Below are 27682 nucleotides of genomic sequence, written 5' to 3' on the forward strand. Positions count from 1 at the left end.
TCCTAACTGCTATCTACTAATGATATACCTTTAACCTCCAAAAGCCTGTTTCTTCATTTTTTGGGGGGATGGGGTGGGGCTAGGTAATGGGGTTAAATGACTTGCTCAGGGTCACACAGTTATTAAGTGTCAAGCATCTGAGGCCAAATTTGAACTCAGGTCCTCCTGATTCCAGGGCTGGTGCTTTATCCACTGTGCCACAGCTCTAGCTGCCCCTCTTTTTCTTCATTTGTAAAGAGAAGGATCTTTAATGATCTATTTCCCAGGGCTGTTGTGAGGACCAAATAGCATTTTGGCAGATACTTTGTAAATTACAGTATTGTATAAATGTCTGTAGTTATTATTATTATTATTATTATTATTATTATTATTATTAATGACTATTTCTTTGTCAGAAAGAGATGTTTCCCAAAGCAAATGTCCTGGATCTGTAAACTGGAAAAAGACCAACCAAGTTCTGGTACATGAACATAATGGAATATTACTGAGATGTGAGACACAATGAATATGATGAATAGAGGGAAGCAGAGGGAGGTTCGTGTGAACTGGGGCCCAGTGAACTAAGAGGACCTGGTAAACAAGGCTCTCCAAGAGCAGAAAACAAACCACAGCCACCTCAAAGGAATCTAAGGACGGAGGCCTGAGAGTTGTGAAAGCACGAGCGCCAGAGCAGAGGAGGTGCCTGGCTCTGCTTCTCGGCTGTGGCACAGAATGTTAAGACCTCCTCTTTTCGGGGGGCTCTATTGTTGAATTGCTTTTTTCCTTCTCTGTCATACGAGACAGCACTCTGGGCTAACCAGGGAGTGGGGAGAAAAGGGAGTGACCAACCGGGAAATGGAGAGGATGTGGAAGAGCGAGCGTACCAGAGACAGCTGGCACGTTTCTTTGCTACCTTCGTCAAGCTCCACCTCCCCCTCCCTCTCCACAGCCTTCCACCTGACCGAGGGCCACTTACTCTTTGCGGAAGCCAGCCTGACTTTCTTTACAAGACACCACAACAAAGGCGGCCCCAGGGAAGTTAACATCCATATTGACTTTGGACTCGGAAACTGGGAATTCTTCTGAGGGAAACTGTTCCGGGGCTGTCTGCAGAGAGACATTTAATCATGAAAACCACAGGCTACCAACAGAAAGGGGAGCACATCATCCTCTCATGCTAGGTGTAAAAATGAAGGGTAAGAAGTCTCTCGGCAGCAGGTGGGGTAGGACGGGAGGGCCCTACAGGAACAGGGTAACAAGGTAATAAGGTACAAAGGCACCTAGAGAGGAGGAAAGGAAGTCGATGAAGAATAAAATGAGCACAGTTTTTAGCAAAGCGATGTCTTCTATTTTAAAATTGTGACCACACTAAAGTTACGTCAAAGATTTTTTTTTTACCTGCAGGAAAGAACAGATCTGTCTCGTTAGTTCCATAAGGCTCTCTTCTCCTTGCTGGAGGGTGCGTGTGATGGCCACATTGAGCCAGTCTCTGACTGTCTGCGAGCTGCCTTGGTAGAAGAGGTCTGCAGCAGAACAGTTCTGGGCATGGATACAGTGCTGCAGAGACTGGGCCAAAAGGATGGCGCTGGAGCTGATGGTGCCATCTGCAAACAGGAAATCAAACAGGGCCTGACTGCAGGGCCCAGGGCAGGGGATGCAGCCATAGGACCCTCACTCACTCACTGGGGAGGCTGACTCTGAAAGCACGCCCAAACCAGCAACACCTGGAAGGCACCAAGAGGCTTGGCTTCCCTCCCCCAACCAGAGGATTCTGAGAGGAGTTCAGAAGATCTGCAAGCACAACTTAACGCCTCAAAGCCCAAGGGCAGGGAAAGGTCAAGGAAACCTCAGCCCTCGAGAATCCCAAACGAGGCCTGGTGCCACTGGGGACATCGCACATGCATCTGTGGTGGACGTCGTTACTGTGGGCAGGGGATGGAGGAGGCAACTACCCCGGGTGCAGCCCCGAATGGAGCATGGACGTGCGCATCCAGTCAACCAAAGGTTCTACTGAGTGTGCCTCCCTCCCCAGCACCTCCTCCAACCTCCTCCCAGATCTTCTTCCAAGTTTCTGGTAAAGCAGGGGCAGGGATCAGAAGGCAGATTGCACAGGTCAGGTTGGGTAGCTGGGGGGTGAAAGGAAGGAGAGAGGGATGGTTGCAGTTCTTGGATTTTGCCCTGGGGCCAGAGAGCAGAATAAAGCAGCATTTGCCAGGGTGGCCAAAGATATTCTGTCTCACTGCTATCTTAGAAGGTCTTTACTCCAAGCACTCAAGCAGGAATCATGGCATTTCCCCCCCCAAAAAGGACATCTGGATGGCCTCCCTAAATGCAGCTCTACCTGAAGTCACAGGGTGAAAAGGCCTGCCTCGAATGAGCTCTTCACAGTGAGAATGTTTTACTCTCTGATTCCCATAATATGGAAGAGCGTGTCTGTGGCCAGTCATCATTTGCATAAGTGATACGTCCTAGCCTCCCTCTGAGCCACAAGAACTTTAAGAAGCTCACCAGGGCCCTAGCAATGAGAGAAGTCTAAAGAGTTAGGGCCAACTTTACATGAATGAAAAAAAAGAACAACAATTTGGAAAGATTAATTCCTCAGCACAGCCTCTCCACCTGAGCTTCCCAACGCATGCTCAAGCTTTGCTCGTCCTCTCAAAGGGAGCAAGGTGAAGGACATGGCATCATCCTGTGACCAGGGCAAGTCTGAAGAGGCACTTGTTGACCAGGGCACAGCAGTAGGCCTACTGCGTGTGACAGTGACTGAGGAGACTGGGTAATCAAAGTGATATTTTACCAGGAAGGGGTGGAGCGAGGAGCTGACTGGATAGGAGCTGCAGGTGATCCAGGGTGATGTCCCGAATCGCAGGGATGTGAAACAGACGGGTAAACAGGTGAGGCAGTTTTGGGGCAAAGATGTTGAGGAGGGCCATGCGACAGTAAAGCCTGGCCAGGGAGGCCTCACATCTCAGCAGCTCCCTGGAAAGAAGAAACATGGGATGAGGGGAATGGAAGACTCCTGCTCCCCTCCTCAACCCAAGACCCCCATGACTGCCATCCCTCTCAATCCGCCCCGATGACTTAGCGTCGCTAAGGCAGCCATTTTATTTCTCACTCTGGTCAAAGAACATTGGGCCCATCAGGGTGTGCCCTGTGCCTGGGCCTGGCTGCTCTCTGCACCTCCTGGTCAGAGCTGACTAGAAAAACAAATGGGCCAAGTGGGGCCCGAAGGTCCCCAGACTTTAATTCCCCAGGACAGTGGCTTTAATGCCATCAAAGGAAGCAGAGAGCAGGGGCTTTGGAAAATCACTCATTAATGCCCAGCTAGGCATTGTCTGGATTGTGTCTCCCTCCCTAACGCACTTGCTGCCTTGCCAGCACCCAGGCTTTTGGCTAGACTGCACCTGTGCTTTATTTATTAACCTGCAAAGAGGGAACCTTTGAGAGATGAAAACTATACAAAAAGTCTTTTAGAGGCAGCTTTAAAATGTGCACAAGTTCTCAAGTCTCCAAAAGTCCCTCTGGAGGTCATGAAGGATCAGGTCATTATTTATTCATATTTCTGGAGTGGCCTAAGTTATATTTATTGCAAGAACATTTGGACTCTGTTAGGGACTGGTAGCCAAGAAAACACCACACAGGATGGCACTGACTATGAATATGCAAGAACTACATGAACAAAATCCAAGTAGACTTAGAAGATGTGTTAGGAAGACAGGTCAAATAACCGATGTATCTCCCTCCTCTGTCTTTCCCTTCCCTCTGGGTATAGTTGTTCATAAACATAAATGTATCATGGATGGAGGAAAGCAGCACAAGCATGCTACATACTAGGTCTTTAATCAAAATGCTTACCACCCTGAAATCCTTTCATCTCCAGTTTCAAAGAAGTGAAACTGTTAAGCATAGAGACACAGGGCAAACAAGGGAATTTTCATCTTTTCCTGGTTTAAGTTTCATCTAACAAATGGAGTATTTTCTGCCTAGGACAGGAGTTCCAGAAGCCTCTTTTGGTGATGAAGTCCTTCATGTTTATTTGAATAGGAAAGGCCTCTTTGGAAAGCATGGAAACATACACCCTTATCACTGGTCAGGCTTTCAATGAAACTGCCCATTGGACAGTACTCAGTCACTGAATACGTTTGTACTGGACGTGTCATGTGCCTCTGCTGCTGAACGCATGTTATCGATGACAAGAACAACACCTACGTTTGGATGTTACCTCAAACTTTCTGAATCCCCTTCAGATCTATGGCCCACTTTGCCTATCAAGAGCCAGCTGTTTTCTTGCATACTGGATATCTGCTAATAATAAACCCAAAAGATCTACTAGTAGAAAAGCTTTCAGCACCTTGTGAAGGAACATGCTGAGATTCAGAGATACATCTGGGGGATATTTTTCTATTAAAAGTAATGAACAGTTATGAATCTAGCACACAATGAAAAGTTGCCATTGGTAAAAGACAAATGGCATGTGCGGCACATTTGGTTGGATGTGCTCCTAGGCTACCATGCCCCTTGTGCCTGAGTCAGGCCTCCCCTCCTAATTCTTCTGTATCCCCCCCGAAGGTGCCTGGCACAGTGCTGGGCACACAGCAGGTGTTCAGTAAGTACTGGATTGATTTAGGAACTAAACAGCATCTGGAAGAGAACCTGCCAGGAGGGTTCTTCCTGTATAGACCATCTATCAGGAGTGGGGAACCTGTGGTCTTCTAGGTCTTTGGGTGTGGCCCTTTGATTGAGTTTTACAGAACAAATCCTTTTATTAAGGGGATCTGTTCTGTGAAGTTTGGATTCAGTCAAAGGGCCGCATTTGAGAACCTAGAGGGTCACATATGTCCTCAAGGACACAAGTACCCCACCCCTGTGACCCAGACAGAGAGTTTCAGTTACCTGTGAATCTGAATGTTGGTGTTGTCCAGTGTAACCAGGCCGTTAGTTGCAGTCCTGCGGTAGCCTGCAGGCGGCCTTTCTAACATGTCGATAGGATACCAGTAACGTACCAACACCCCTTCACTGCGGAGGTAAGTTTCCACCTGCACCAGTTCATTTACCTACAATAATAATATGAAAGTTTGTTGGTTTTTTTTTTATTTGCAAAGTTTGAAAATATGCACGTTTATTTTCCCCTCCAGGCTTTCCAGTCCTCTTCTATGTGGTAGCCCATTGCTGGTTCAGAGCTATTTTACTATCAGATAAATGATTGACAGGGAAGGTAACAGTACATTACCCTTGTGAAAAATGCCACACATAATACTTTTAGATGTTTGCTTTTTTTTTGTTAAAGGACACAACACAACAAACACTGACACTGTAGAAACTAAAAAACAATGAAGTGTTTTAGTCTTTTATATGAAATATGGTTGAAATACTAGTTGTAAATATTTAAAATAGAAATGGAAAAAAAAGAGCATAATGATTAGAGGAAATTTAAATATGTGTTGGTTATATTACAATGGATAGTCTAAAAATCTAAACAGATCTGGTCAGGCAATGGAGGTAAATTTAAATTGTTAAGATGTCTCTTCACAAACTATATTAAACTTTTTAAAAAGCCCCAATTATGTGTTATTGCTTACAGATGGACTCAATTCACAGGCATTTATTAAGTGCCTACTATGCGCCAAGCATACAAAAACAGATGAAAGTCCCTCCCTCGAGAAGCTGGTGTTCTATCAAGGGAAACAGTATGTACACACAGAAGTTCCATACAAGAGAGACACCAGATGGACACAAGATCATTTTGTCAGGGAGACCCAACAGCTCGGGGATCAGGAAAGGTCTCACAGAGTAGGTAGAATCTGAAGGAAACCAGTGACTCTGAGAAGCAGAGGGAAGGAAGAGGAGGCACAGTCCAGGTATAGGGTGGGCCTGAGATGGCCTAGGGGACATCATGGGTGGAAACAGCTGGGAGGCCAGCTGAGCTCGAGGAGGGTAAAAGCCTGGAGCCAGGGGGTAGCAGGCTTTCAATGCCAGACAGAGCAGCCCGTTCACCAGAGAGAACTGGGAGCCCGTGGAGTTTATTGATTTACAATAAGGCCAAGTTGCAAGTTCCTAACATTGCTGATGCTCCCCAAACTGGGTACCTGTCTGATGACTCATCTCTATTTGGGGGTCATTGAGGCACAGGATAAAACCATACAGATGTACTTGGGATTCAAAAGCGAGGGAGTAAAATAATAAATACAACTATACTTAGAAATCAATCTAACACAGGAAGCCAAGCCTCTCAAGAAATAATAATCAATTATTGCTTCTCATGCAATGCTATTTTCGTGATTTTCTATTTATAAGTGATTTCTATTTGTCATGAATTTCCACTGCTAGGAAAACATGTTAGTACCATATATTAGTCCCAGTGTCAGAAGTATGAGTTATATTGGATCAGAATGATTTAAAGTTGCAAGATGAAATTACGAGTTGGCCTAATTCTGTGTTTAAGACGGAGTTCATCACTGCCAGTCCTGACATTTCGCTTGAAAGATATGCTGCATCAAACTCCACGGAGCTCTGAGAGCTGACTTCTTACGAGGGTGTCTTAGAGGCCACGGCCCATTAAGCGGCCTGGCTTGCTCAGCAGAGCCTGAAGGCCGGTCTAGACTTTCTTCTTAAGGTCTGCATCTGAATACTTGGCTCAGAGCTCACAGAACTTTAGAGCAGGAGTGCTCCTCAAAGATCATTTACTCCAACCTCATCATTTTACCAAACATGAAACTGAGGTCTGGGAATGTGGAGAGACTTGCGACAGCCCTAAGGCTTGTGGGGGAGAGTCAGAAGCAGAGCCCAGGATCTTGTTCTTATGGATCTTGTTCCAGGCTCCTTCCCATCACATTGCACTGAATTCTCCAATGGCGAGGCAGTGTGTCATAAGGAAGGGCCTTGTCTTAGTCAACCTTTATAGGATCCAGAATCCCAGAATCTAGGCATAAAGCACAAAACTGAGCATGGCAGGCACTTGATGTACGCTGTAAGTTTCTTTTTTTGATTTTTAAACAATTGACCTCTCATTTACCTCAGTTATGAAATGAAGTCATCACCCACCTGGAATGGGTGACTGGGAAGTTTAGGGAGAAGATGGGCAAGTGTCTCTTCAATAATTGGGCTGTTTGGCCTGGCCACTGGCCGTGGCCATCACAGCCAGGGCGGACAACAGTGCACCTGTTCCCCCTCCTCTGCCACGGCCCCAGGGGCCAGAGAGGGTCAGGTGCCACCACGGGCTCGATGTGAGAAAAGAGACGGACGCCTTGAGCACAGCAAAGGCATGTCTGAAAGTCTTACTTACCGAATCCACGTCCAGAACAACTCCATGGAGGCCAAACGTTTTCAGCATCCCCCGGATGGCAAATTTGGGGAGCGCAGTCCCCACGGTACTGCTGGCCACATTGTTACTGTCTGGAGAGCGTGTGACCACCGTGAGCCCTGGGGGCCAAGGGAGGGAGAGATTCATTCAAGAGCCTGGATCCCTGTGATCTAGCATCATCTCTAAGCCTGTTCCAGGATGGGAAGAGGGGTGTGGGCAGCATCTGAATGTGCCCTCAGAGGGGCTGCAGATCATCACCTCAGGCGATGGGGCCAAACTGACACACACTGGCTGGAAAAGACTGGCAACCTCCTTCCCCTTCTCGCCCCCGCCCGTCCTCCTAGGGTGATTCCCCTGACAACTGCAATTTTCTGTCTGTGCTTTGTGTGCAGCTGAGAGGAGAGGGATCCCGAGGATGCCTATAACCTTACTAGAAGTCTTCAGGGTTGGCTGAGAGCTCGAGCAGAGGCGCCCAGGAAGAGTGGGTGTAAGAGAAGCCCGGAGCCTCATTGCTGCTTCCCTGAGCAATCCCATCCCTGGCCCTATGCTGTGTTTCTCAAGCTCATGGCTTTCAAAAAAGCCTACTCTCAATTCCAAATTTTTAGCAAAGCAAGAAGGAAAAAGAAACCTTTGCGAACTTTATCAATTGTGAATTTATTTGCTTCATCTTTGATGTCTTCAATTGTGGGAAGATAAAGATCTCTAGGGATGCCACCATTCTCCTCATAGAGAAATTCTACAGTCTGCCGGGCGATATCCACCATGCCTAAAAGAAGAAGATGCCTTTTGGTGAAGCCTGTCACTGGCCCCTGCCCATCCTCCCTCACTAGCCCAGTCTGGTAGCCTCTTCAGGGCCACACGCACATCCATTTGCCATGAAGAGAGGGCACATTCCCATTCACAGGCTAAGCCTAGGAGCTGGGCTGTCCCCTGCTCCCCCAGGATCAGCAGTCACTAGCCTCACGATGAAACTAACGAAGGCCATGTTGTACTTCCTCAGGAAAAACAGGCAGGCCGGCCTCCAGGTCGGCAGTATGGAGTTGTGGGGGCGGGGTGTGTGTGTGTGTGACATATATTCATCACATCTGCCTACCGATGCCAGATTTTTTCCCATGATGCTAAGGGAAATGTTGGACAGGATTTGCTTTTAAATAAAGGCTATCTCTACCACTCCTCATTTACTACTCTACTCATTAACTGTCCATACAACAATTAGCAAGGATAGCAATTTGCAGTGCACAATTGCGAAGGAGGTTGTAATTAGAGAAGGATGCTTACAGAGAGAAATCAGTGCCAAATGAAACAAGAGGAGAGAGCACGGGCTCAGAATCACCCCCTCCTCTAAAGCACTTTAGTTTCAAGGATTCTATAAAATATCTCACACCATTTTCCAAAGGACTTTTAAAAAACCACGCCTACCATGTAACACGCAGGAAACCGTGCACCTGTACATTAAGCCAGGGAACCATGAGGACTAGTTCTATTTTCCTTCACGGGATCATGAGTCTCTGAAGTCTAGTTCTCTCTCAAAGAAAATGCCTCCTGACCAACCTGAGAAATCCCAAGCAAGAACTTCCTTCATTCCTCTATACCACAGAGCAATTACGGTGAATACATACACCTTTTAAAAAAGGAGGAAACATCCAGGGACTGATACTGAAAGAGAACACTCAGCCAGTCTGAATCACAATGAGCCCCTGAGAACCTGTCTTACTTCAGGGGGTCCCTCCCCACAAGCCTCGGACTGGAAGCCCCCTGACACAATCCCGGCTGCTGGGATGACTCCTACAAATGATCAGTCTTGGGACCTCGCCACCTCGTGACTTCATTCGCTACTTGACCTGACAATCTCCTGACGCTGAGAATAAATGATCCAGCCTCAGAGATTCATGGCAGGAGACCGTGAAACGCATTCCACGTCTGATCATTTTCATGCCTTCTTAGCTCAGGGCATCGGCCCCATTGTTGCCTCAGAGTGGATGGGGAAACAATGTGGCATGATGAAAACAGGGCTGGATTTGGAGTCTAAGCAGATGGATTCAGAGCCAGGCCCTGCCATTTACCAGCTATGTGACCTTGGGCAAGTCACGGCAGCTCTCTGGACCTCAAGTGTAACATGGACAGGTTGGACCAGATGGCTTTTAAGGTCCCTTCTAATTCCAGACCTATGATTCAATGAACTGTATTGGGATAAGTGGTTAAAAAATAAACTGGAAATCAGAGGGAATAGCAGACCTTCTTTCTGATCCTGGCAGAGGGAGAAACTTTGTGCGATAATAATGGTCTTTTCTATCTCTATTTCCTATAATCTTTTAGGGATCAAAAGATTATATAAATATTATAGATTATTATATAAATGTTGTACTTATGAAAGATTATAAAGATTATACATTGCTCTAAAACTGTGCTTATGCCCATCTAGTAGGAGGGAAGGTCCTTGAGGACAGAGGCTATTTTGTTTCTGCCTTGGCACCCCTGGTACCCAACACAGTGCCTGGCTCTTAAAAGGCATTTAATACATGCCTGTTGAATGGTTTGTTAAAATCTTTCATTTATCATAACGATCAACATCTTAAAACACTGGGTAACAGCAAAGAAGTTATCAACGTGCTGGCATGCCCAGCTATTGCTATCGCCATCCTGCCATTTGGGAATGGTGGTAGCAAAGTCAAGTGGATTACTCCTGAAATCCAGGTGGAGAACAGAGACACTGAATATGTGAGTGCCACTCATGGATAGAACTGGGTGAATTTGCATTAAATGGAAATGCAAGGCTTCCAGAAGGCTGTAACTCTCAGCCTACATGGAAGAGGAAGGAGGGTAAAGGCTCCCAGATTAAATCCTAGCTTCCCTTGCTGGGACCTGAATCAAGCCTGAAGTTTCGATTTTAGCCCTGTAAAAAGAGCTCCAGCACTATTTGTAAAAGGGCATTTCTTCTCCTCTAAAGCAGATGTTTACCAAGAAGAGGAAACATAAGAAGAGAAAGAGAAGGGACTAAAAATGGAATAAGCTGTCTGCAGCAATTTTCAGGACCCAGAACACTGAACATTCACTGCTAATCTGCCATCTGAGAGCAAAACTTGCACTGTTTTTGGGCTAGCAAGATGTCTCTGATCTTAAGAGGTGCCTGAGAAGAAAGGCCAATTCTATAAGCTTCCAGGACTTATACCCTGAGCTACATCTTTTTAAAACATGGCTTTATAGAGACCAGCAAGTGAGAACCAGAAACTCAGAACAAAAGCTTCCTCAGGTGAAGGATGCGAAGGTGGGAGGAGCAAGCTGAGGCCTTGCCCCGCTTCTCTTAAGGGAAGTTCATGTCTCTGCATCTCCCCTTCCCGAGCTACCCCAAAAGAAAACAAAGCGAATAAAGGGGCCACCAGACCTAGTTGAAGAGCCCCCTTAATCTGGTCCAGGCCTGACTTTCGCTCAGCTTCATTACGGAAGCGTCTTCTAATGGTAGGAAAAACTTTGGTTTCCCAGGCTTTCACGAGCAGGGCATAGTGGTCCTCCTGGAAAGAGAAAGCAAACAGACCAGGAGAGGATGAGCCAGGGTCAGCGGGCAGGGGGCAATTTCCCGTCCTTCCTTCTTTACTGACAACCACTCTTCTCCACTGCCAGGCCATCAGGCCATGCAGGCTACCAGTGGAGAATATAGCCCCAAGATGCTGGGGCAGGAAACAGCTGGATTAAGGCCAGTTTTCCGATTTGCTTCAGAGAGCATGAGGGCAATTTCACGTCAGCCCACCTTTACCAAGACCCTGCCAAAACACATCCTTTTTTGGACACCCTGGATCTGTACAGGCAAAAGAGCCTCTTGACTTAAGCAAGTCAGAATCTTGCAACTGCTTTGTAATCTGTTTGTTTTTTAAATAAATAAATCAGAGATGCTTTTCAGAGTCAGATTATATGACTAAAAACCCTTCTGCCTCCAGACCTGGCTTGGCCACTGTCTCCCATTCTCCATCTTCCATCCCTCTCATCCAAGTAACTCCTTCCCAGTCTCTTCCCTTTTCACAAGTTTCACACCCGCTCCGGTCATGCCCTTCCTACCCTCTCCCTGTGGCTGCATCGCCCTTACCTGGGGGATGTCGTCATCGTCATCATCATCGCTCTCGTCATCTGCAATGGGAGGTGGGTGGGGGTCTGGGCCTGAGGTGATGAAATTTTCATAGCTGAGCTCCACTTTGTAGTGACAAGAGCTGTCACTGTCATATTCTGTAACAGAGGATAATCAAACTATACATTTCATGTACAAGGAGACAGGAAGGCCTTTAACTAATGGCACCCTGAAAAAACCAGCAACAACATCCCCCATTCCCCTGAGGGAAAGGGCTCTGGAATTCTGAGGAACTTCAAGCAAACAGTCAAGTGAATAAAATATTACCTATAATTATAATGAATCCCAAAAGTTTTTTCAGGGCACAATTACTTCAACAGGGAGCAATTTGGATAATTCTTCAAGATGAAAAAGAGAATGATTTTTGTAATGAGGCATCCAAGTCAGATTCCTCATCTGTAAAAGGAGGGAGTCAGACTAGCTGACATCTGAGGTCCCTTGGAGGTTTAGAGATAGGATCCTAAGGTAGTTAATCGCTCTGTACCTCAGTTTCCTCATTTACAAAATGAGGGAGCGAGAGTAGATATGTTCTAAACACTCTTCCAGCTCCCCATCTTACGATACTATAATCCTAAATGAACATTCTGGTAATGTTGGTATGGGAGAATTCCATTTTCCATAGAGTAATGAAACACCCATGGCTATTTACGTTGCTGAGCTGTGGCCACGGCGGCGATGCGACAGGGAGGCCCGTGTGTCCCTGGGTCAGAAGCTATGCTGGTGCCGGCATCATTGTCACTGTCAGAAGCCATGGCAAAAGGAAGGGCTTCAAAGTTGGCGCTGATCTCCTCAGCCAGGTCAATGCACAGGTCAGCGGCATTCCGGTGGGCCTGCCCTTCGGCGTAGGCAAACTGGCGAGATCCAAAATTAGCCCGGATCTTGGTGTTCTGAAAGGAAGATCATGGGAGGAAGATGAGAAGCTGCTGCTTGATTTTATTCCCTGGAAGGGCCTGAAAGATGCTAGTGCAGACATAAAGCCTCAGAGGCCTGCATCACTCACTTTATAAAGTGCTGCTCATCCCTCCCTCCCTCCTTCCTTGCCGGCCTTTCTTCCTTCCTTCTCTCCCTCCCTCCTTTCTCACAAAAGTATGACATGCTGAGCACAGGACCCTTTGCTATCAAAGCCTATAGCCTTACAGATGAAAAGCATCAAGTCCTTCCCTAACCAGGTTAATTCTGCATTTCCTTTTCACTGGGAGCTGTCATCGAGTCCTCTATGTTAGATTTCTGTATTGCTGATAGGAGCCAACCCCCCCAATCCCAAGGTTTCTAAAGGAGAGGACCTGCCTTTTTCTGTATGTGAACGACAGGCCACATGCCTCCTGAAACATCTTCCAGACACGGGGACAGGCGCTGCCCACAGTACGTGAAATAGACCCGGCCCTTGGGGGGCTGTCCTGGAGGGGGCGGGGTGCCCTCTGTTCTTTCCCAGCCGATTCCTGCCCCATCTCCTACAGAACAGAGGAAGGAGAACATCAGGGCCATTTGTACGGTCGAGGTCAGCCATTATGAAGATCATTTCTGATTTGTGATTAGCTTGTCTCATGCTGTGAAGGTGAAATGGGCTAGCTCTTCGACTGGCACCACCAACAGAAGGGGTTGGACAGGGTGGACGTACAGGCTGCCTTTGCATTTAGGTTACTTAAAGGAAAACAAATAGAGGAGCTTATAATTCACTCTAAGGTCCTGGTGTTGGCTCTTTTAGGGGCCTCTTTGCTAAAAATGCCTGCCAGCTCCCAGTAAATGTCTGATGTTGATATTCAGGACGTCAAGGACCTGAGATTCTGTTAGTGACTGCAGATACATCAGTCTTAGGGAGTTGCCTGAGGCTCAGAGAATTTAACTAAACTGCTCCTGGCCACACAGCTAATCACTGTCAGTGGTAGGATCTGAATCCAGGTCTGCCTGATTCCCAGTTCAGCTCTCTATTTGCTCTGCCATAATGTCTTGTTAGTTCCCTTACTTAACAAGTATTTATTAAATATCTCTGTGCCAGGCATGGAGGACACAGAGATAAAATGAAAACAGTCCCCGGCCTCCAGAAGCTAACCTGAAAACACATATATGAAGTTTAGTAACTATGAAATATGGATAAAGTAATTTCAGAGGGGCTGGGGTGGCAGCATCAACTAAGGGAAATTAGGAAGGGGATCATACTGGGGCAGCACTGGGGTGGGGGTGGGGCCTCTAAAGGGAGAACCGAGAGCAGGACAGAGGTCTGGGCCAGGAAATGGGATGTCGGAGTGTGTGTGTACGTGTGTGTGGTGGTGGGGGGCCAGGAGGGGGTATCTGCTTGACATCATTTATGACGGCAGACAAGAGGCAAAACCTCAGAATTTTCTAAGAGGACCCAGAGATAAAAATAAAGATGACTCATAAATGATCAATCCTTGGTTCCTAAATGAGATCCTGAGGCTGTGCCCCAGACAACTCAATATTTGAGCTACGGCATGTTCTGTTCATTCAGTTACACCACCTGGAAGACAACCAGGGAGGCGAGAGAAAGGAGAGTTGGCTTTTCTGAGAGCTGCCGTCAGCCCACCTACCAGGGGAGAGAGTCACATCCAGCCGCACGCTCTTCCACTGTAAGAGGCTGGAGCCATTATAGTGCACAGCACGGCCATTGCTAGCAACGAAAACAAATGTAAGGCAAAGAACAGTAAAACCTAGTCAAAAAGTCATCTCTGCTGAAATGAAAGGAAAAGGATAATTGTAATATGGCTTTGAGAAGGAACATTTTCTTAAATTAAAGCCTGAAGGGCTGTTGGTAGAGGAATGGTTTTTAAATAACAAAAGCCCCAAACCCCCAAACCCTTAGGATTCTTCCTTATCTCCTTGAGATAAGCAGTAGTCACTTACTTGTGGAAAAGGCAAGTCCCCACAGGATTGGTCCAGGCACCATCTCGTTTTTCTGCTTCAGTAGCAAAGCCGAAGGAAACTATTGGTCCAGTGTCATCATCTGTATCTCCATAGGAAACAATTTCAATTTCCCAGTAGAAGGATGGAGCCTAGAGAAAAGTCAGGGACAATCAGACACCCTTTCTCTAGCCTTCTCTTTTGAACTTGAAGATGAAAGATGATCTCTTTTGTCTCACCTGAATGGGAAGTGGAGAGGTCGCATAGATAAATGTGCCCCGTGGGAGACCTCCACCAGCACTCGGATCAGCCAGGAAGGTCACAGAGGTCAGGTGAGATGAGAACATGCAGGCTCGAACAGGTGGAAACACCCGAGAAGGACTCCAGGTGATCTCCTTGGGCTATGGCAAGAAGAACAGAAACCCTTTCAATAGGTCTACTGCTGTGAATCCTGGTATTGACCAGTGGAGGAAAATACCTTTATATCATCATCATCATCATCATCATCATCATCATCATCATCATCATCATCATCATCATCATCATCATCATCATCATCTGACCTTTACAGAAAAACTAAGATTTTGCAAAGCACTTTATATCTGTTATGTCATTTAAGCATCACCACTAACCTATGCAGTGAGCACCATAGGCATTCTGTTCCTCAGCTTACCCAGGAGGAGACTAGAGCTCATACAGGTGAAGTGAATTGCCCAGGATCATACAGCTAATGAGCATACTGCACATACACTGTGGTACAGTAACATATTAGGGGCCTGCTTAATGAACTACTGGTTAATTTGGGACAGCACCCCAGTGAAGGCAGGTGCTAACAACCTAGCCTCTTACACAAACACCCCTTTGTGGAAATCTACCAGGCATTCTGAGAACTGTATCTTCTTCAGTGGTCCCAAATGGAAATGTTAGAATCCACCATGAGTTTGTGAACCACCATAATTGTGTATACAAGTAGATTAAGGGGGAAGAGTATGACTGTAAACAAAGTCATCTTTTCATAATTCCTCTGCAACAACAAAAAGAATCAAGCTCATTCAGAGATTTAAGAGCTTGATCCCTCTACCAGCGATCTATTATGGTCCCTGGAACATTTTTTTCAAATCACTATGCTCTCTTGTTCTCCAAATTCAGCAACATTCCATACAATTTAGCAAACATTTAGTAAGTGCCTACTATGTGCAAGGCACTGGAAATACAAATCAATCCACCAATAAACATTTAAGCCCTTACTAGACAGCCAAACACTGTGCTAATCACCAGGGAAACAAAGAAAAAGCAAAAATGGACAAAAAAATAAAATGGCTCCTGCCCTCAAGGAGATCATATTCTACTAGGGAAAATGTTCGGCGCGTGGGAGGGAAGGATGAGATTCAGAGAAACAGAGCAGAAGAAGGAGCACATTCCAGACACAGCCAACAGTTTGTAAGACTGTATGGACGTTGTAGAAGGAACGCCAAAGAAGTCCCATTTTGCTGGAGTGTGGTGTATGTATGGCAGGGAGTAATGTGAAATGAGGCTGGAAAGGCAGGTAAAGACAAACTGTGGACAGCCTCGAACACGAGTCTGAGGAGTTTATATTTTATCCTAGAGAGAAAAAGGAAGCACCTGAAGACTTGTGAGCAGTAGTGACACGGTCAGACCATGGTCAGACTAAGAAGCCGATTTTGGCAGATGAGATGTGGAGGCCAGCTGGGAGAGAAGGGGAGACTGTAAGCATGGAGATGTTGTGAAGGGAGAGACAACAGGGTTTAGCAAGGGAAAGGTGGAGAATGAGAAAAAGTCTGGAGTGCTGATGAAGTTCAGGACCTGGGAGCCAAGAAGGATGGCTGTGCCCTCAACAGAGAGCAAAGAATGCAGCAAGAACAGTCGTTGAGGGGCAGTGCTGAAACTCAGTTTTGGACCCGCAGCCCTTGGGCTGCTGCTGAGCCATCTAGGCAGAGCTTCTAGTGGGCAGGTGGTGATGGGGGATTCGAGTTCTGCAGAGAGATGAAGGGGATAATCACTGAACCCATGGGAACAGATGAGATCACCAAGGGAGAAAGAGCAGAGAAAGAAGTGGGGCCAGGAGAAGGCCTTGGAGGACACTCATGCTCAGTGGGTGAGAAATGGATGAGGAACCAGCCAAAGAAACTGAGGCACAGAAGCAGGAGTGAGTGGTCGCTATCACAGGAGCTGAGAATCCAAGAGCAGGGTTAGTCAAGCCCCCCGAACCCCTCCAGTGTCAAGAGCTACAGGAAGGGAATGAGGATTGAGGAAAAGCCATCCCATTTAGCAGTAAAGAGATTACTGGCAGTTTTGGAGAGAAAGGCTTCAGTCGAGTGGTCAGAAGCCAGAATGTAGGGGGCTGAGACTGGCTCCAGGGACTGGCAGGGTCAGGTGAAATCTGTCAAGGGCAGGGGAGACCTAAGCAAGTCTGTAGGTATTGGGGAAGCTGGCATGCCTAGGGGGAGAGGCAGAGGAACTGTGCAACCTACTGGCAGGGGAGATGGGAGGGGCTGGAATTAAGGGCACAAAGCAGGAGAGCTGGTCTGGACAAGAAGAGTGGCTGATGTTTCCTCAGAGACTAGGACAAAGGAAGAGAGGACAGGTGACAGACAGTGTACTGGGGATCTGAGATATGGGAACCAAGATGGAGGGTCTCGATTTTCCCAGTAAAACTGAAGCTGAAGCCAGCTGCTGAGACAGGGCACGGGGATACCCTGGAAGAGGGAGGGAGGGAAGACTTCTGAAGAGCCACTGAGGAGCTAACAACAAAGGGTCAGTCAGAAGTGAATGCCCAGTTAAGTTCCAGCCACAGGAGTGGAGCAGGCTTCGTGGGTCCCAGGCTTCCTCCAGTAGTAAAGATGGCAGCTGGTGGCCGACCCAGGCCTGAAAATTGGCAAGAACATAGGGGAAAGGGATTCAAAAGGTGAGGAAGATGGTTAAGTTGTTCTTTTAACTACTGAGTCATGATGGGCCAGACGAGGAGGAATGAGGCAGAGGAAGAGATGGAAGATCCGAGAACAGAATTTCTGATTCTGATCAGCAGTAACTAATGCACAGTGCCAAACAAAATGCCCCTTAACAAAGTGGCAACTCAAACCCCTCTCGTAGATTCTGCCGATGCTTTGCCGAGTAGTTTTTTTTGTTTTGTTTTGTTTTGTTCTTTGCTTTTTGGTGAGGCAATCGGGGTTAAGTGACTTGCCCAGAGTCACACAGCTAGTAAGAGTTAAGTGTCTGAGGCCAGATTTGAACTCAGGTCCTTTTAGCCCAAGGGCTGGGTCTCCATGTCATAAAAGAACAAAAAGCAGACCCAGAGGACTGCTTGAGGCTTACCTGTCTCCGATCTGCCTGGAGAGGCGGGGGTGGGGGGCGAGCACAGTCTCGGTAGAGCATCCTTAGCCTCTCACATTGCACTTCTACAACCAGAAGCCGCTCTCCTGCAACATCACAAATCAGACTGGGGAATGCATCACAAGACAGCAGCAACAGCATACAACACATTTTTATACAGAGCTTGAAGTTTCCCAATGCTTTTTTCTCGATCCTATGAAGCAAGGAATATAAATGTTATTATCCCCATTTTCTGGATAGTTAGCGAATACAGAGCAAGGATTTAAACCCAGTTCTCCTGACTCCCCATCCGGCACCCTGCACTCTGCTGCATCGCTTTCCTCACGTTCCAAGAATTCCAAATTCCAATTCCCAATCTTTTAGAACAGGAAGAAATTGCTCATAACTTGGCTTCAACAACCAACACATTTCACAAACATTTAAGCACCTACGATGTGCAAGGCATGAGGGTAACCAGTTGGGATACTAAGACAAAAATCACAACAGTTCCCGCCCTCAAGAGGTTTACATTCTATTTGCAGGGTAGGGTCTCTTGGACATTTTTAAAAAGAGATAGATTTTAAAAAAAAACCCCCACTATAATTGATTCATTCACCATTTACTGAGGGCTTAACACGTACCAGACACTATGGAGCACATAAAGTGTAAGAGAGGGCCTCTGAACTGCTTACGGCCAGATGGGGGATTCTAGGCAAGGGAATGACATGTGCAAAGAGGATCTAAAGAAGGTTAACTTGGGGGAAGGGTGAGGTGATCAGAGGCAGGGAGACGAGTTAATAAGTAATCAAAACGAGGGTAGTGATGATGAAAGGAGCGGAAATGAGCTGCTGGATGACCACCAGTCCTTGTAAGCTGACTAGGTATGGAGTTGGGGCAAAGACAGGGGAATTGTGCAAACAGAATTCTGTGGTTTTAAGCTCGAGAGGATGACAGCGCCATTGAAGAAATTTGGTTGGGGAATGGCAGTGAAGAAAACAGGACAGTTTTGGTTTGGGGCATGTTAACTCAGAGGTATTAGCAGAGTATACATATGGAGATATTCAGAAGGAAGTTGGAAATACACTAGGATTGGAGCTGTGGACAAATATTTGGCATCTATCTTCAGAGAGGTGAGAGCTGAAATCCTGGGAAAGCAGAAGACCAAGTAAAGAAAAAGGAGAAGAATAAAGAAAAGAGGGTAAGTTCCCTGGAGCCTCAGGAACATAACGGACATGAAATTTCAGGGCTTCCTGCCCCTAATCAAATAAGAAGAATCCTGAATGGACTTAGACCAGTTTACTAATAGCAGTTTCCTTCTGTGGATGATATAGTAAACAAAAAAGAAATGCTTACTATGAGCAGCAAATATAAGAGTCAGCTGCTGTCTAATTCTGCAGTGGTGAAGTCACTTTTCAATGTACAAATTGTGATTATTTAATAGAATGTAACTGATGCTCAAGATAACCTTATTCTGCTAAGCTTAGAAAGCAGATTACTTTAAAGAGGCAAATGATGTTTTTGATCATTTACGTGATCTTTAAAATCAACCAAAACCTGTCTCGAAATGAAGCCTGAGCCAGAACCACGAACTTGCAATCAGTCAAATTGGGATGCAGCGCAAGCAAGAAATGAAGCCTGCTCTGGAGGAAATCTAGGCCCGCTTCCTTCAAGTCTAGGAGCTGAACAAACTTCCTTTACGTTTTATTTTTTTACAATGATTTTTTTTTTGAGGCAATTGGGGTTAAGTGACTTGCCCAGGGTCACACAGCTAGTAAGTGTCAAGTGTTGGGTCTGAGGCCGCATTTGAACTCAGGTACTCCTGACTTCAGGGCTGGTACTCTATCCACTGTGCCACCCAGCTGCCCCGTTCCTTTACGTTTTACAGATCAAACATTCTCATTTTCTCCTGTGCTTTCATCTGTCTGTCTGAATTCTACAATCTGCTACTTTCCAGCTATGACTTCTGATTAATAAAGGGCAACGAGATTCAGCCATAAAAACTGATAAAGAACAAGAAATTACAAGGTGAAAGAATTTAAAGAGGGGTCAGAGACCCAAAGCAGGGACAGGCACGGGGAAGGCAAAGGGCAGAAGGGAATCTACAGTGATATAAACAATAACACGATCCATTTCCTCCCAAAGAAGAAAAAAATAAGGAAAACCTTAAAGAGAGCAAAAGATACATATTTCTTCCCTCCAGATGGTAAAAGTTCCCGTACAGGTACATTAAGGAAATGATAATCTAATCCTGAACTTCAAAATGATTCTTTATAACTTCATAATTATGCCCCTGGAACAAATGGCAGATGTTCATTTATATGAATGTATTTAAAGGACAGCTCTTACTATAAACACTTAAACTTTGTTTTCAACTCAAATTTAGCAAACAGCAATAGTGAGATTGCGCATGAAACATCCCTAAGGATTGTTAAGTTTTAGTGAGAAAAAGATAGGTGAAACAGTGTAAGTTTGAAAAATAAAACATCCTAACAGACCTAAAGTTAACATTTTAAAAGTAGGGACTATGCATTTACAGCAGGTGTCTCTTTAGATTCAGGGCCAGGGCCTGGGCTGAGTGGCGCAGCCTAGAGTCCTGCATTGTGAGCGTTCTACATGACAGGTGCTTAAGTCCCATCATCAGACTCCAGTAATGCAGATGGTGCCAAATGATCACGACGAAGATGGAAGATGGGGGGCACTTACCAGGGCTGCACTCCTGGGCTACGAGGTTGAGGACTTCAATGGCTGCTGGACACTGCTGTAGGAATTCTTCACAAAACAAACTGTCTTCTAAAAGCTGGGCCATGACCAGGCATGCTCTTGATGGTAAAAGACATTTAAGAAGATTTCAAAACTGTCGGTCAAATCTTAATGAAGTCATCTTGAGAAACAAGCTTTAAGACCAGTCTGCCCCTGCCCCTTAGGCTGCCCCTGGACTCTAATCCCTGATGCCTCCGGCTCTCCCTAAGCCGGATCTGTCCAGGGCCCATGAAGACACTTTCTTCCTGAACAGAATTTACTGGTGCTTGGTGGCATGGGTTCTGAAGGGAGAATGATCTACACTCACAATGACAGAGACACAAAATGACGCATTTTCAGCACGGGAGCAGGAGAGTGTCAGGGTGAGGAAAGCCCAAGCTGTTTCAGAGAAGCACCAGCTGTGCTGGGCAGTCCACGGTCAGCCGTCACCGTGCTCTCCATCCCACCCCCCACATCTAAGATGAGCAGCATGCTGAAGGTGCACAGAGAGAAGGAACGGTGCACTCACCTCGTTCTGATCTCAGCAAGGAGCCGAACCACTGCCATTACTGGGGCTGAGCCATCTCCTGTTGCAGGAAGTGAGGTATGAATAGATAGACTTCCCTCCTGAGGAAGCAACATGGACTGGACTGCCTGTACTACCTTCTCAGTAATGGACAGTTTATGAAGAGGCAATGCCTGATGGCGGTGGTGGGGGGGCACGGCAAAAAGTTAAATTCAAGTAGTTAGTTTCTAAGAAATGAGGGTGTTATTATCTGGAGTCGTTAATTCTCATTTTGCACAGTCAAGTAAAAAAAATGCCACACACACAGAAAACAAAACCACAAACAAAGCAGCAAAACACAGCAGATCTCCGATACCAAGGAACGCATCACACGTCACGTACATAGCGACTTCCATACAAACATTGCTCTGAAATGCTCACAACCAAGATGCATGCACATCACAAGCCACATTGAATTGAAAGACGTTTTCCATAGATAATCTATATGTGTATATATAGATATAGATATAGATATATAGATATATATCTATATATATATATACATATTACTCATGACTGTGCAAATGACCATTTAGAGTGACATTGGATTTGAAAATGACCTTACCTCCGATCTTGGAACACAAAGTCTAGATAATGGAATAGTCAATGTGTCTGACGCTTGCGAGGTCTTTCTACAGTCTATGGGTGGAAATTTGACAGTGGCTATACCTTCCTGCTCATTGATTGAGGCCACTACTCCAATGCTCCCGGATATTCCTCTCCCCAATACCTAGAGAGAGAAATGACTTAGCCCCAAGAATGCTCACGGCTTACCAGTCTTCTGTAGCGGAGGCCTAGTTGTGGTCAAGGTAGAAGATACCCCTTAAACTTTAAAAGATGGTGCTGAGTGTGACAAGTAACACTTGTGTAATATGGTCTTAACTGACCTTCTTCAAATGCTACAGACAATTAGTGAAACTCCATGAGACAGAGTTTGTATTTTATAAAATTTATTTCACAGATGCCTCAACTACAAACCTCCTCCAGTGCTCTCTCATGGCATGGAGGTGGTCATGAGCTCTCCAAGGCTATACCAGCTGAAGGTGACCTCTGGTGGGTCATAGCAAGCTGGAAAGACTTCAGTAGTAGGGGCCTGCAGACAGATTCTGGATTCTCCATCCAAAGACCAGCTTAGCTAAGTGCAGGAAGTCAGCCAGATACTTCCAGGCCCCAGACCTCACAGACACTGAGAGATTAAAACGTGCACCACTGGAGGTAGGAGCTGTGGGGGTCCAGGCCCAGCTGTGTGGATTACTCATTTTATGAATAAGGAGCTGGTGACAGGCTTCAGGACTGAACAAGTCCTTTCAGAATTCAGCTTTAACCTCTAAACTACAATGCTCTAACTGTCTCATTGGGCTTAGAAGGCTTGTTCTACAGATATTCAGCTGGCAAGAAATAGCTGTAAATTCCAAAGTGAAGGCTGGGCGGGGGGGGGGGGGGGCACATAAAAGAAGAAGACAGACAGAGTGTACTACCTGGACTTCAGACCCTATCTTGATGGTCTCTTTAAAACCCCCAAGTGCACACAGCGCAGCCACGGCTTGTCGGGCAATCTTCTGAAGCTTGGCGAGCTTCCGGCCACTGCTGCTCCCATTCTCCAGGATGCTTTCAGCATATTTTCCCAGCTGGGGTATGTACATCAGGGCTTGAGACAGAACCTAAGTGAATGGAAGAGAGGGAACAGGGCTGGGATCTGGATCATTTTTTTTTGCATGAACTCTCCTTAGAAAAGAAAGGAAACGTAGTGGCCACATGACAGACTGATGAGATGAGTTCAGTTCTATATTCTAAATGACAGACACAACAATCCCATGGGGTTCCCATAGGGGCTCCAAGGGCAAGTGGTGTGAGTTTCACAGGGTCTGTGGCTCTTACACGATCACAGAGCTGACAAACATAACCTTCAAAATATGGGAAAATGGAACACTATATCGCTATGGAAGCAAAACAAAAACTGTCTATATGAAAGCAAGTAAATCTAATTTACTCTGTCTCTTCAATATCTAATTAATTTCAAGACACAGTACAAGGAATTCACCTTAAAAACTACTGCAGCAAAGAGGGAAATGATTACAGAGCTTTAGTTTAAAAAAACAAAAAAACCCTGCTGCTTAATGCTTTATAAGGGACCAATCATGTCATTCAATGCAGTTAAACCACACACAGACAGCTTAAGATGTCAGTATATAGAAGACAACAGACAAGTTCTCTATCAAACCTTTGCTGATCACCACCTCCCTAGTGAAAACGAATCTCTACTTTGTCCCTGTCACAGTCTACCTTGTATCTGTCTTATTTATGCCCAACAGAAGGTAAGCTCCTTGAAAGCAGGAACAGGCTAACACTTTTCTATCCTCCAGCACCAAGCACAGTGTCTTACAGAGTAAATTTTAAGGTCTGAATTCCAAAGGGGAACTGTGATCGGGGAAAAGGGGGTGTTACGGACGAAATGTTGTGACAAAAAAACAAACGCTGGGTAAGGATGACAGACTGACACTAGTTACCCAACTTCCCTTTACTAAAAGCATATATGTATTTATGTGTAGGGGCCTCAGAGGTCATCAGAGAAGGACGCTGAAGATCAATGTGACACGGAGGGCAAGCATCAGAGACACGATTTAAACCCAGCTCCTCTGCCTCCAAGGTCAGTGTCCTCAGTATTGTACCATAAAATGCCGAGAGCCACAACTGATCTCCTTTTCAATGAGGTACATTTATTATTAATTACATAATTATACATGATATAAATATATAATTGTATAACACACTAATTATTAATTATAATAATTAGTGATTATCAATACAATTATTATTTTAACTTCACCTAAGCTGTGGCCAAGTTATACTGTTTACCTTTTCGGCAGTTGTTGTCCATATCTGAGCAGCATTTGACTCTGGTGCCATTAACAAACTATGAAGCAGGGCGATCACCTCTGCTGCCATGCTGTTTGCGACGTGGCCACTGATGAATGGGCGCACAGGGTCAGTTCTGGAGATGGAAACACAGAATGGGATGAGGTGCCCAGGAAGGTTTACCAAGGAAAGGGCATGGCCTTCAGCATCATGACTATCCTGGAACAGCTGTTTGTCACAATAAAACCAATCCAGTTTGGCAGAGTAAGTCAAGGTACTTCAAGATGACATGTATGGAGAGAATAAAACATCATCAGTGTAGAGAGGCTTAGCAGCCCAGGAATTTAGAATTTCAATAGGCATTTTTCTGCTCTTCCTCTCTCAGTGAGCATCTAGATAATGGTGGTCCTCAAAGATTTTCTGTCCACAGAACAATTCCTCAAGGTGAAGGAAGCCCTAACCTTCACCTCTGGGGTTCCAGCATAAAACGACCTTCCCAAGAATAACTGTTTTTGACCCATCCTACTTTGGGAGGGAAAGCATCGCATATGTGTAATGAGGGCTGGGAGTGGGTGGCTTTGAGCTTTGGAGAGAAAGAATGACAAAGTCTACTTATTTCTCTCAAGTTATATTTGGTGTTTCCCAGAGTAGTCCTTTAGAATAAGTTTCCTGACCTGACTGTTGCTCTTTAGACCTCCACTAGCACCTCCAAATCTTGCACTTTGGAAAGCCTATAACCTACACAGATATCAAGGACCAGAGAGAATTCTTTGTCGATGGCCAAGCAAACCACAATTCTAATAGATGGGAAGTTAGTGCTTTGTGACTTACGCCCTCACTTTAATTTTCCCACATCCCTTTCAACATTTATTATTTTCCTTCTATGTCACAATAGCCAATCTGATAGGCATGAGATGGTACCTCAGAGTTGTTTTAATTTGCACTTCTCTAATCAATAGTGATCTAGAACATTTTTTCACATGACTATAGATAGCTTTGATTTCTTTGTCTGAAAAATGCCTGTTGATATCCTTTGACCATTTATTAATAGGGAAATGATTTATATTCTCATAAATTTGTATGTCTTTGTTTCAAACAGGTTAAAGGGAATGATACCAAATTAAGTCCTGTAAGTCAGTCCAAAAAAGAATAAATTTTAGATCAGTTTGGAAAGTCTCTACCTTGCAAGTTCAGAATTCCTTTCTCGACAAATGGAGGTCTGAGCAGTTTTCTTTTTGTCACCTGTAGACAGCCCACTCATGGTCTCTGGGTTGACAGTTTCTACCGGAGGCCCAACACTGACAATGAGGCCTGACTGGGCCCATTTAGTCGCCTTCCGAAGGGCGGCTGCAGCCTCTTCCGTGATCACTTCACAGCAGCCACTCTGAGAAATCATTATGAGAAATGTTTGGAATACTTGGCCCTGTCTGCTCCTATACTAGTCATTAACAGCCTCTTCCACCTAAATGCTGCCAATCTATTTTTAGCTGTGGTACTTATCTGAATGGAGTTGAGGAAAAAAATTCCACGATACCATTTCAGAGCCCAAATCTCTAACACCTATCTTCTCTTCATATTTCAGGATTTGTATTTTAACACAGACAACTGTCTTTGATCAGCTTACTTTAAAATATCCTTAGTTAACACGCTGGCTTGTGAGAAATTTCAAAATGTCCTGCCTCCCTGTCCTGCGCTGGGGGAACTGAATTAATTTTCTATTTCTCCATCGTGATGAACGGAGTAGAACAATGGAGGATGCTGCCAGATCCAGGAATTTCTCACGATGGGCTTGAGGAGGGCAGGATCCTCCATGCCAGGCTCACCTTCGTCATGTCTCGGTCCATTTTCACCACTTTCTCCATGTTAGCACCTGTGCCAAGTCTGAATGGCCGCCCCTCAGAACTGCTGCAAATGCAAAGGAAAAGGGAGCGGGGGCAGACTGTTAGCAGGAAAGAAGAGATGAGTGGGCAACAAAAACGAGGTCAGTGGTTTGCCTAACACTCAAGGACAGAGGCTTCAGGGTAGAACAAGACACAGTTATCACTCAATCAGGAAGCATTCTTTAAGTGCCTACTGTGTCCCCTAGGACCTCTAGAGATACAATGATACAATGATAAAAGTAAAACAGGCCCTGCCCTCAAGGAGCTTACAATCTATTAAGAGAAACCTGTTTACATAGAAATAAATACAGCATGTGTATACAATGAGCAATAATGTCTGCTCCCTTCCCTCTCCCCCCAACAACAACTGGGAGATCAGGAAAGGCCTTTAAAGGAGGTGGCACTTAAGCCAGGCCTTGAAAGGCACGAGGGGTTACAAAAGGCAGATGTGAGGAGGGAGAAAGAATTCCAGGCACGGTGAACAGCCAGTAAAAACACCCAGAAGCAGGAGGTGGGACGTTGGATAAGAGGAGTAACAAGCAGCCCAGTTAGGTCAAGTCAGCAATTATTAAGCACCTACTATGTGCCCAGCATTGTGTGAAGAAAGAGAGGCAAAAGACAGGCCCTGCCCTAGAAGAGCTCACAGTCTAAAGCGACAAACAATACAGACAGAGCATAAATCGGCAATAATCCAGAAGGACAGCCTAGGCTGTAGAAGGTGGGGTTTTTGCTGGACTTGAAGGAAGCGGGGAAGCCAAGAGACTGAGCGTTCCAGGCCTGGGAAGAAGTGAAAGTCTTGTTTGTGGAACAAGGGGGCCAGTGTCCCTGGACCAAACACTGCTGAGTACATGGCAGAGGATAAGACGTAAGAGGACTGGAAAGGTGGGAGGGGCCCAGGCTGTGCAGGCTGAAAAGCCAAACAGAGGATTTTATGGCTGACCCTGGAGGTGACAGGGAGCCACCAGATTTTACTGACTGGACTTGGGGAGGTGAGGACAAAGTCAGGCCTGTTTCTAGGAAGGCCGATTTGACAGGCGAGTGGAAGATGGATGGGAGAGGAGGGAGGCCTGAGGAAGGCAGTCAACTAGCACTGTACTTGTAACACCTAGGCGATTTATTAATTTAAATGAGCACCGCCCACAAGTGAAACAGCAAAGAAGACTCATGTCCAAGAACTGACAGTGTACCTCCCTCCTGCCTGCTGGCCGGCCCCAGCTCCAGGGCAGGAGCCCCGAGCACGCCAAGGCCACTCTGTTCCACTGCAGTGTTAACGCTCGGCCAAGGGCTCTGATGGGGCACTGAGGATGGTAGGCGGTGGTCCAGCAGGATGAATATGCCCTATAGATCCAAACGCTCCTTCCACACTCCCTCAGGCTGCAGGGCAGCATTCCTGTTTGTCAGCACAGCTTACGGAAAGAACCAGACGTGGGTGTGAAGCTGCCTCCGCCATTTACTAGCCTGTAGAGTCACTGAGTCACAGCCACGTTTACAGTGATAACACTTGCACAGTCTCCCTGGGACAAGGGTGCCAGGTCATAAGGCTAGTAAGGGAAAGAGCCAAGTCTTCTGGCTCCAAAGTCAGTGCCCCCTGTGGATCTGAGCTGCATTGACTGGTGAGCCAGCTGGCGGCAATGCACACGGCCCACTATATCTGGCCATGCCTCATATCCCATCTGACCACCTAGCCCAGTCATCTGCTTGCCCTCTTCCCCTCTGCCGGGTATACAGCAGGCCACCTCCTTTTCCACCTCCTGCTATGGGCAAAGTTATGAAATCACTCTTACCACAGGAGCTGGAAAGGACCTAGCAACTGACTCTCCTGTGCCTTGACTTACACACCTGTGACTTCCCAAATCAAAGCTCCTGCACCTTGGCTCCCACTCCTTTATCTGTGATGGATCTCCTTATTAGAATAAAATCTTGAGGGGAGGGGCCATGTGCTTTTGTATTTGTATCCACAGTGCTTGGCACCGGTTAAGGGCTTAAGAAAGGTTTTCCGTTTATTCCGTCATTCATTTTCTAATAGGATCCTCATGGGTTTGTAACATTTAGATACTGAG

The 27682-nt window shown here is 46.0% G+C and overlaps 1 protein-coding gene across 4 annotated transcripts in view; it reads right to left on the reverse strand.

Moving 5' to 3' along the window:
* HECTD4 (HECT domain E3 ubiquitin protein ligase 4) overlaps positions 1–27682 on the reverse strand; it is a 195019-nt gene that overhangs the window by 27583 nt on the left and 139754 nt on the right. For all 4 annotated transcript variants that reach the window (XM_027862558.1, XM_027862548.1, XM_027862540.1 and 1 more), the window contains exons 38-58: positions 25566–25647; positions 24924–25126; positions 23743–23878; positions 22365–22547; positions 21452–21616; positions 20851–21020; positions 20286–20401; positions 17586–17689; positions 14492–14653; positions 14256–14404; positions 13943–14022; positions 12684–12847; positions 12046–12283; positions 11358–11494; positions 10662–10788; positions 7908–8045; positions 7262–7398; positions 4873–5033; positions 2777–2958; positions 1378–1583; positions 956–1086 (exon numbers count right to left, since the gene is read on the reverse strand). In XM_027862558.1, the coding sequence (XP_027718359.1) occupies positions 956–1086; positions 1378–1583; positions 2777–2958; positions 4873–5033; positions 7262–7398; positions 7908–8045; positions 10662–10788; positions 11358–11494; positions 12046–12283; positions 12684–12847; positions 13943–14022; positions 14256–14404; positions 14492–14653; positions 17586–17689; positions 20286–20401; positions 20851–21020; positions 21452–21616; positions 22365–22547; positions 23743–23878; positions 24924–25126; positions 25566–25647 (3171 nt within the window). The remainder of the gene's footprint in view (positions 1–955; positions 1087–1377; positions 1584–2776; positions 2959–4872; positions 5034–7261; positions 7399–7907; positions 8046–10661; positions 10789–11357; positions 11495–12045; positions 12284–12683; positions 12848–13942; positions 14023–14255; positions 14405–14491; positions 14654–17585; positions 17690–20285; positions 20402–20850; positions 21021–21451; positions 21617–22364; positions 22548–23742; positions 23879–24923; positions 25127–25565; positions 25648–27682) is intronic.

Source organism: Vombatus ursinus, unplaced genomic scaffold, assembly GCF_900497805.2.
Source record: "Vombatus ursinus unplaced genomic scaffold, bare-nosed wombat genome assembly UNPS02001287.1, whole genome shotgun sequence".
In the NCBI taxonomy this organism is placed as follows: domain Eukaryota; kingdom Metazoa; phylum Chordata; class Mammalia; order Diprotodontia; family Vombatidae; genus Vombatus; species Vombatus ursinus.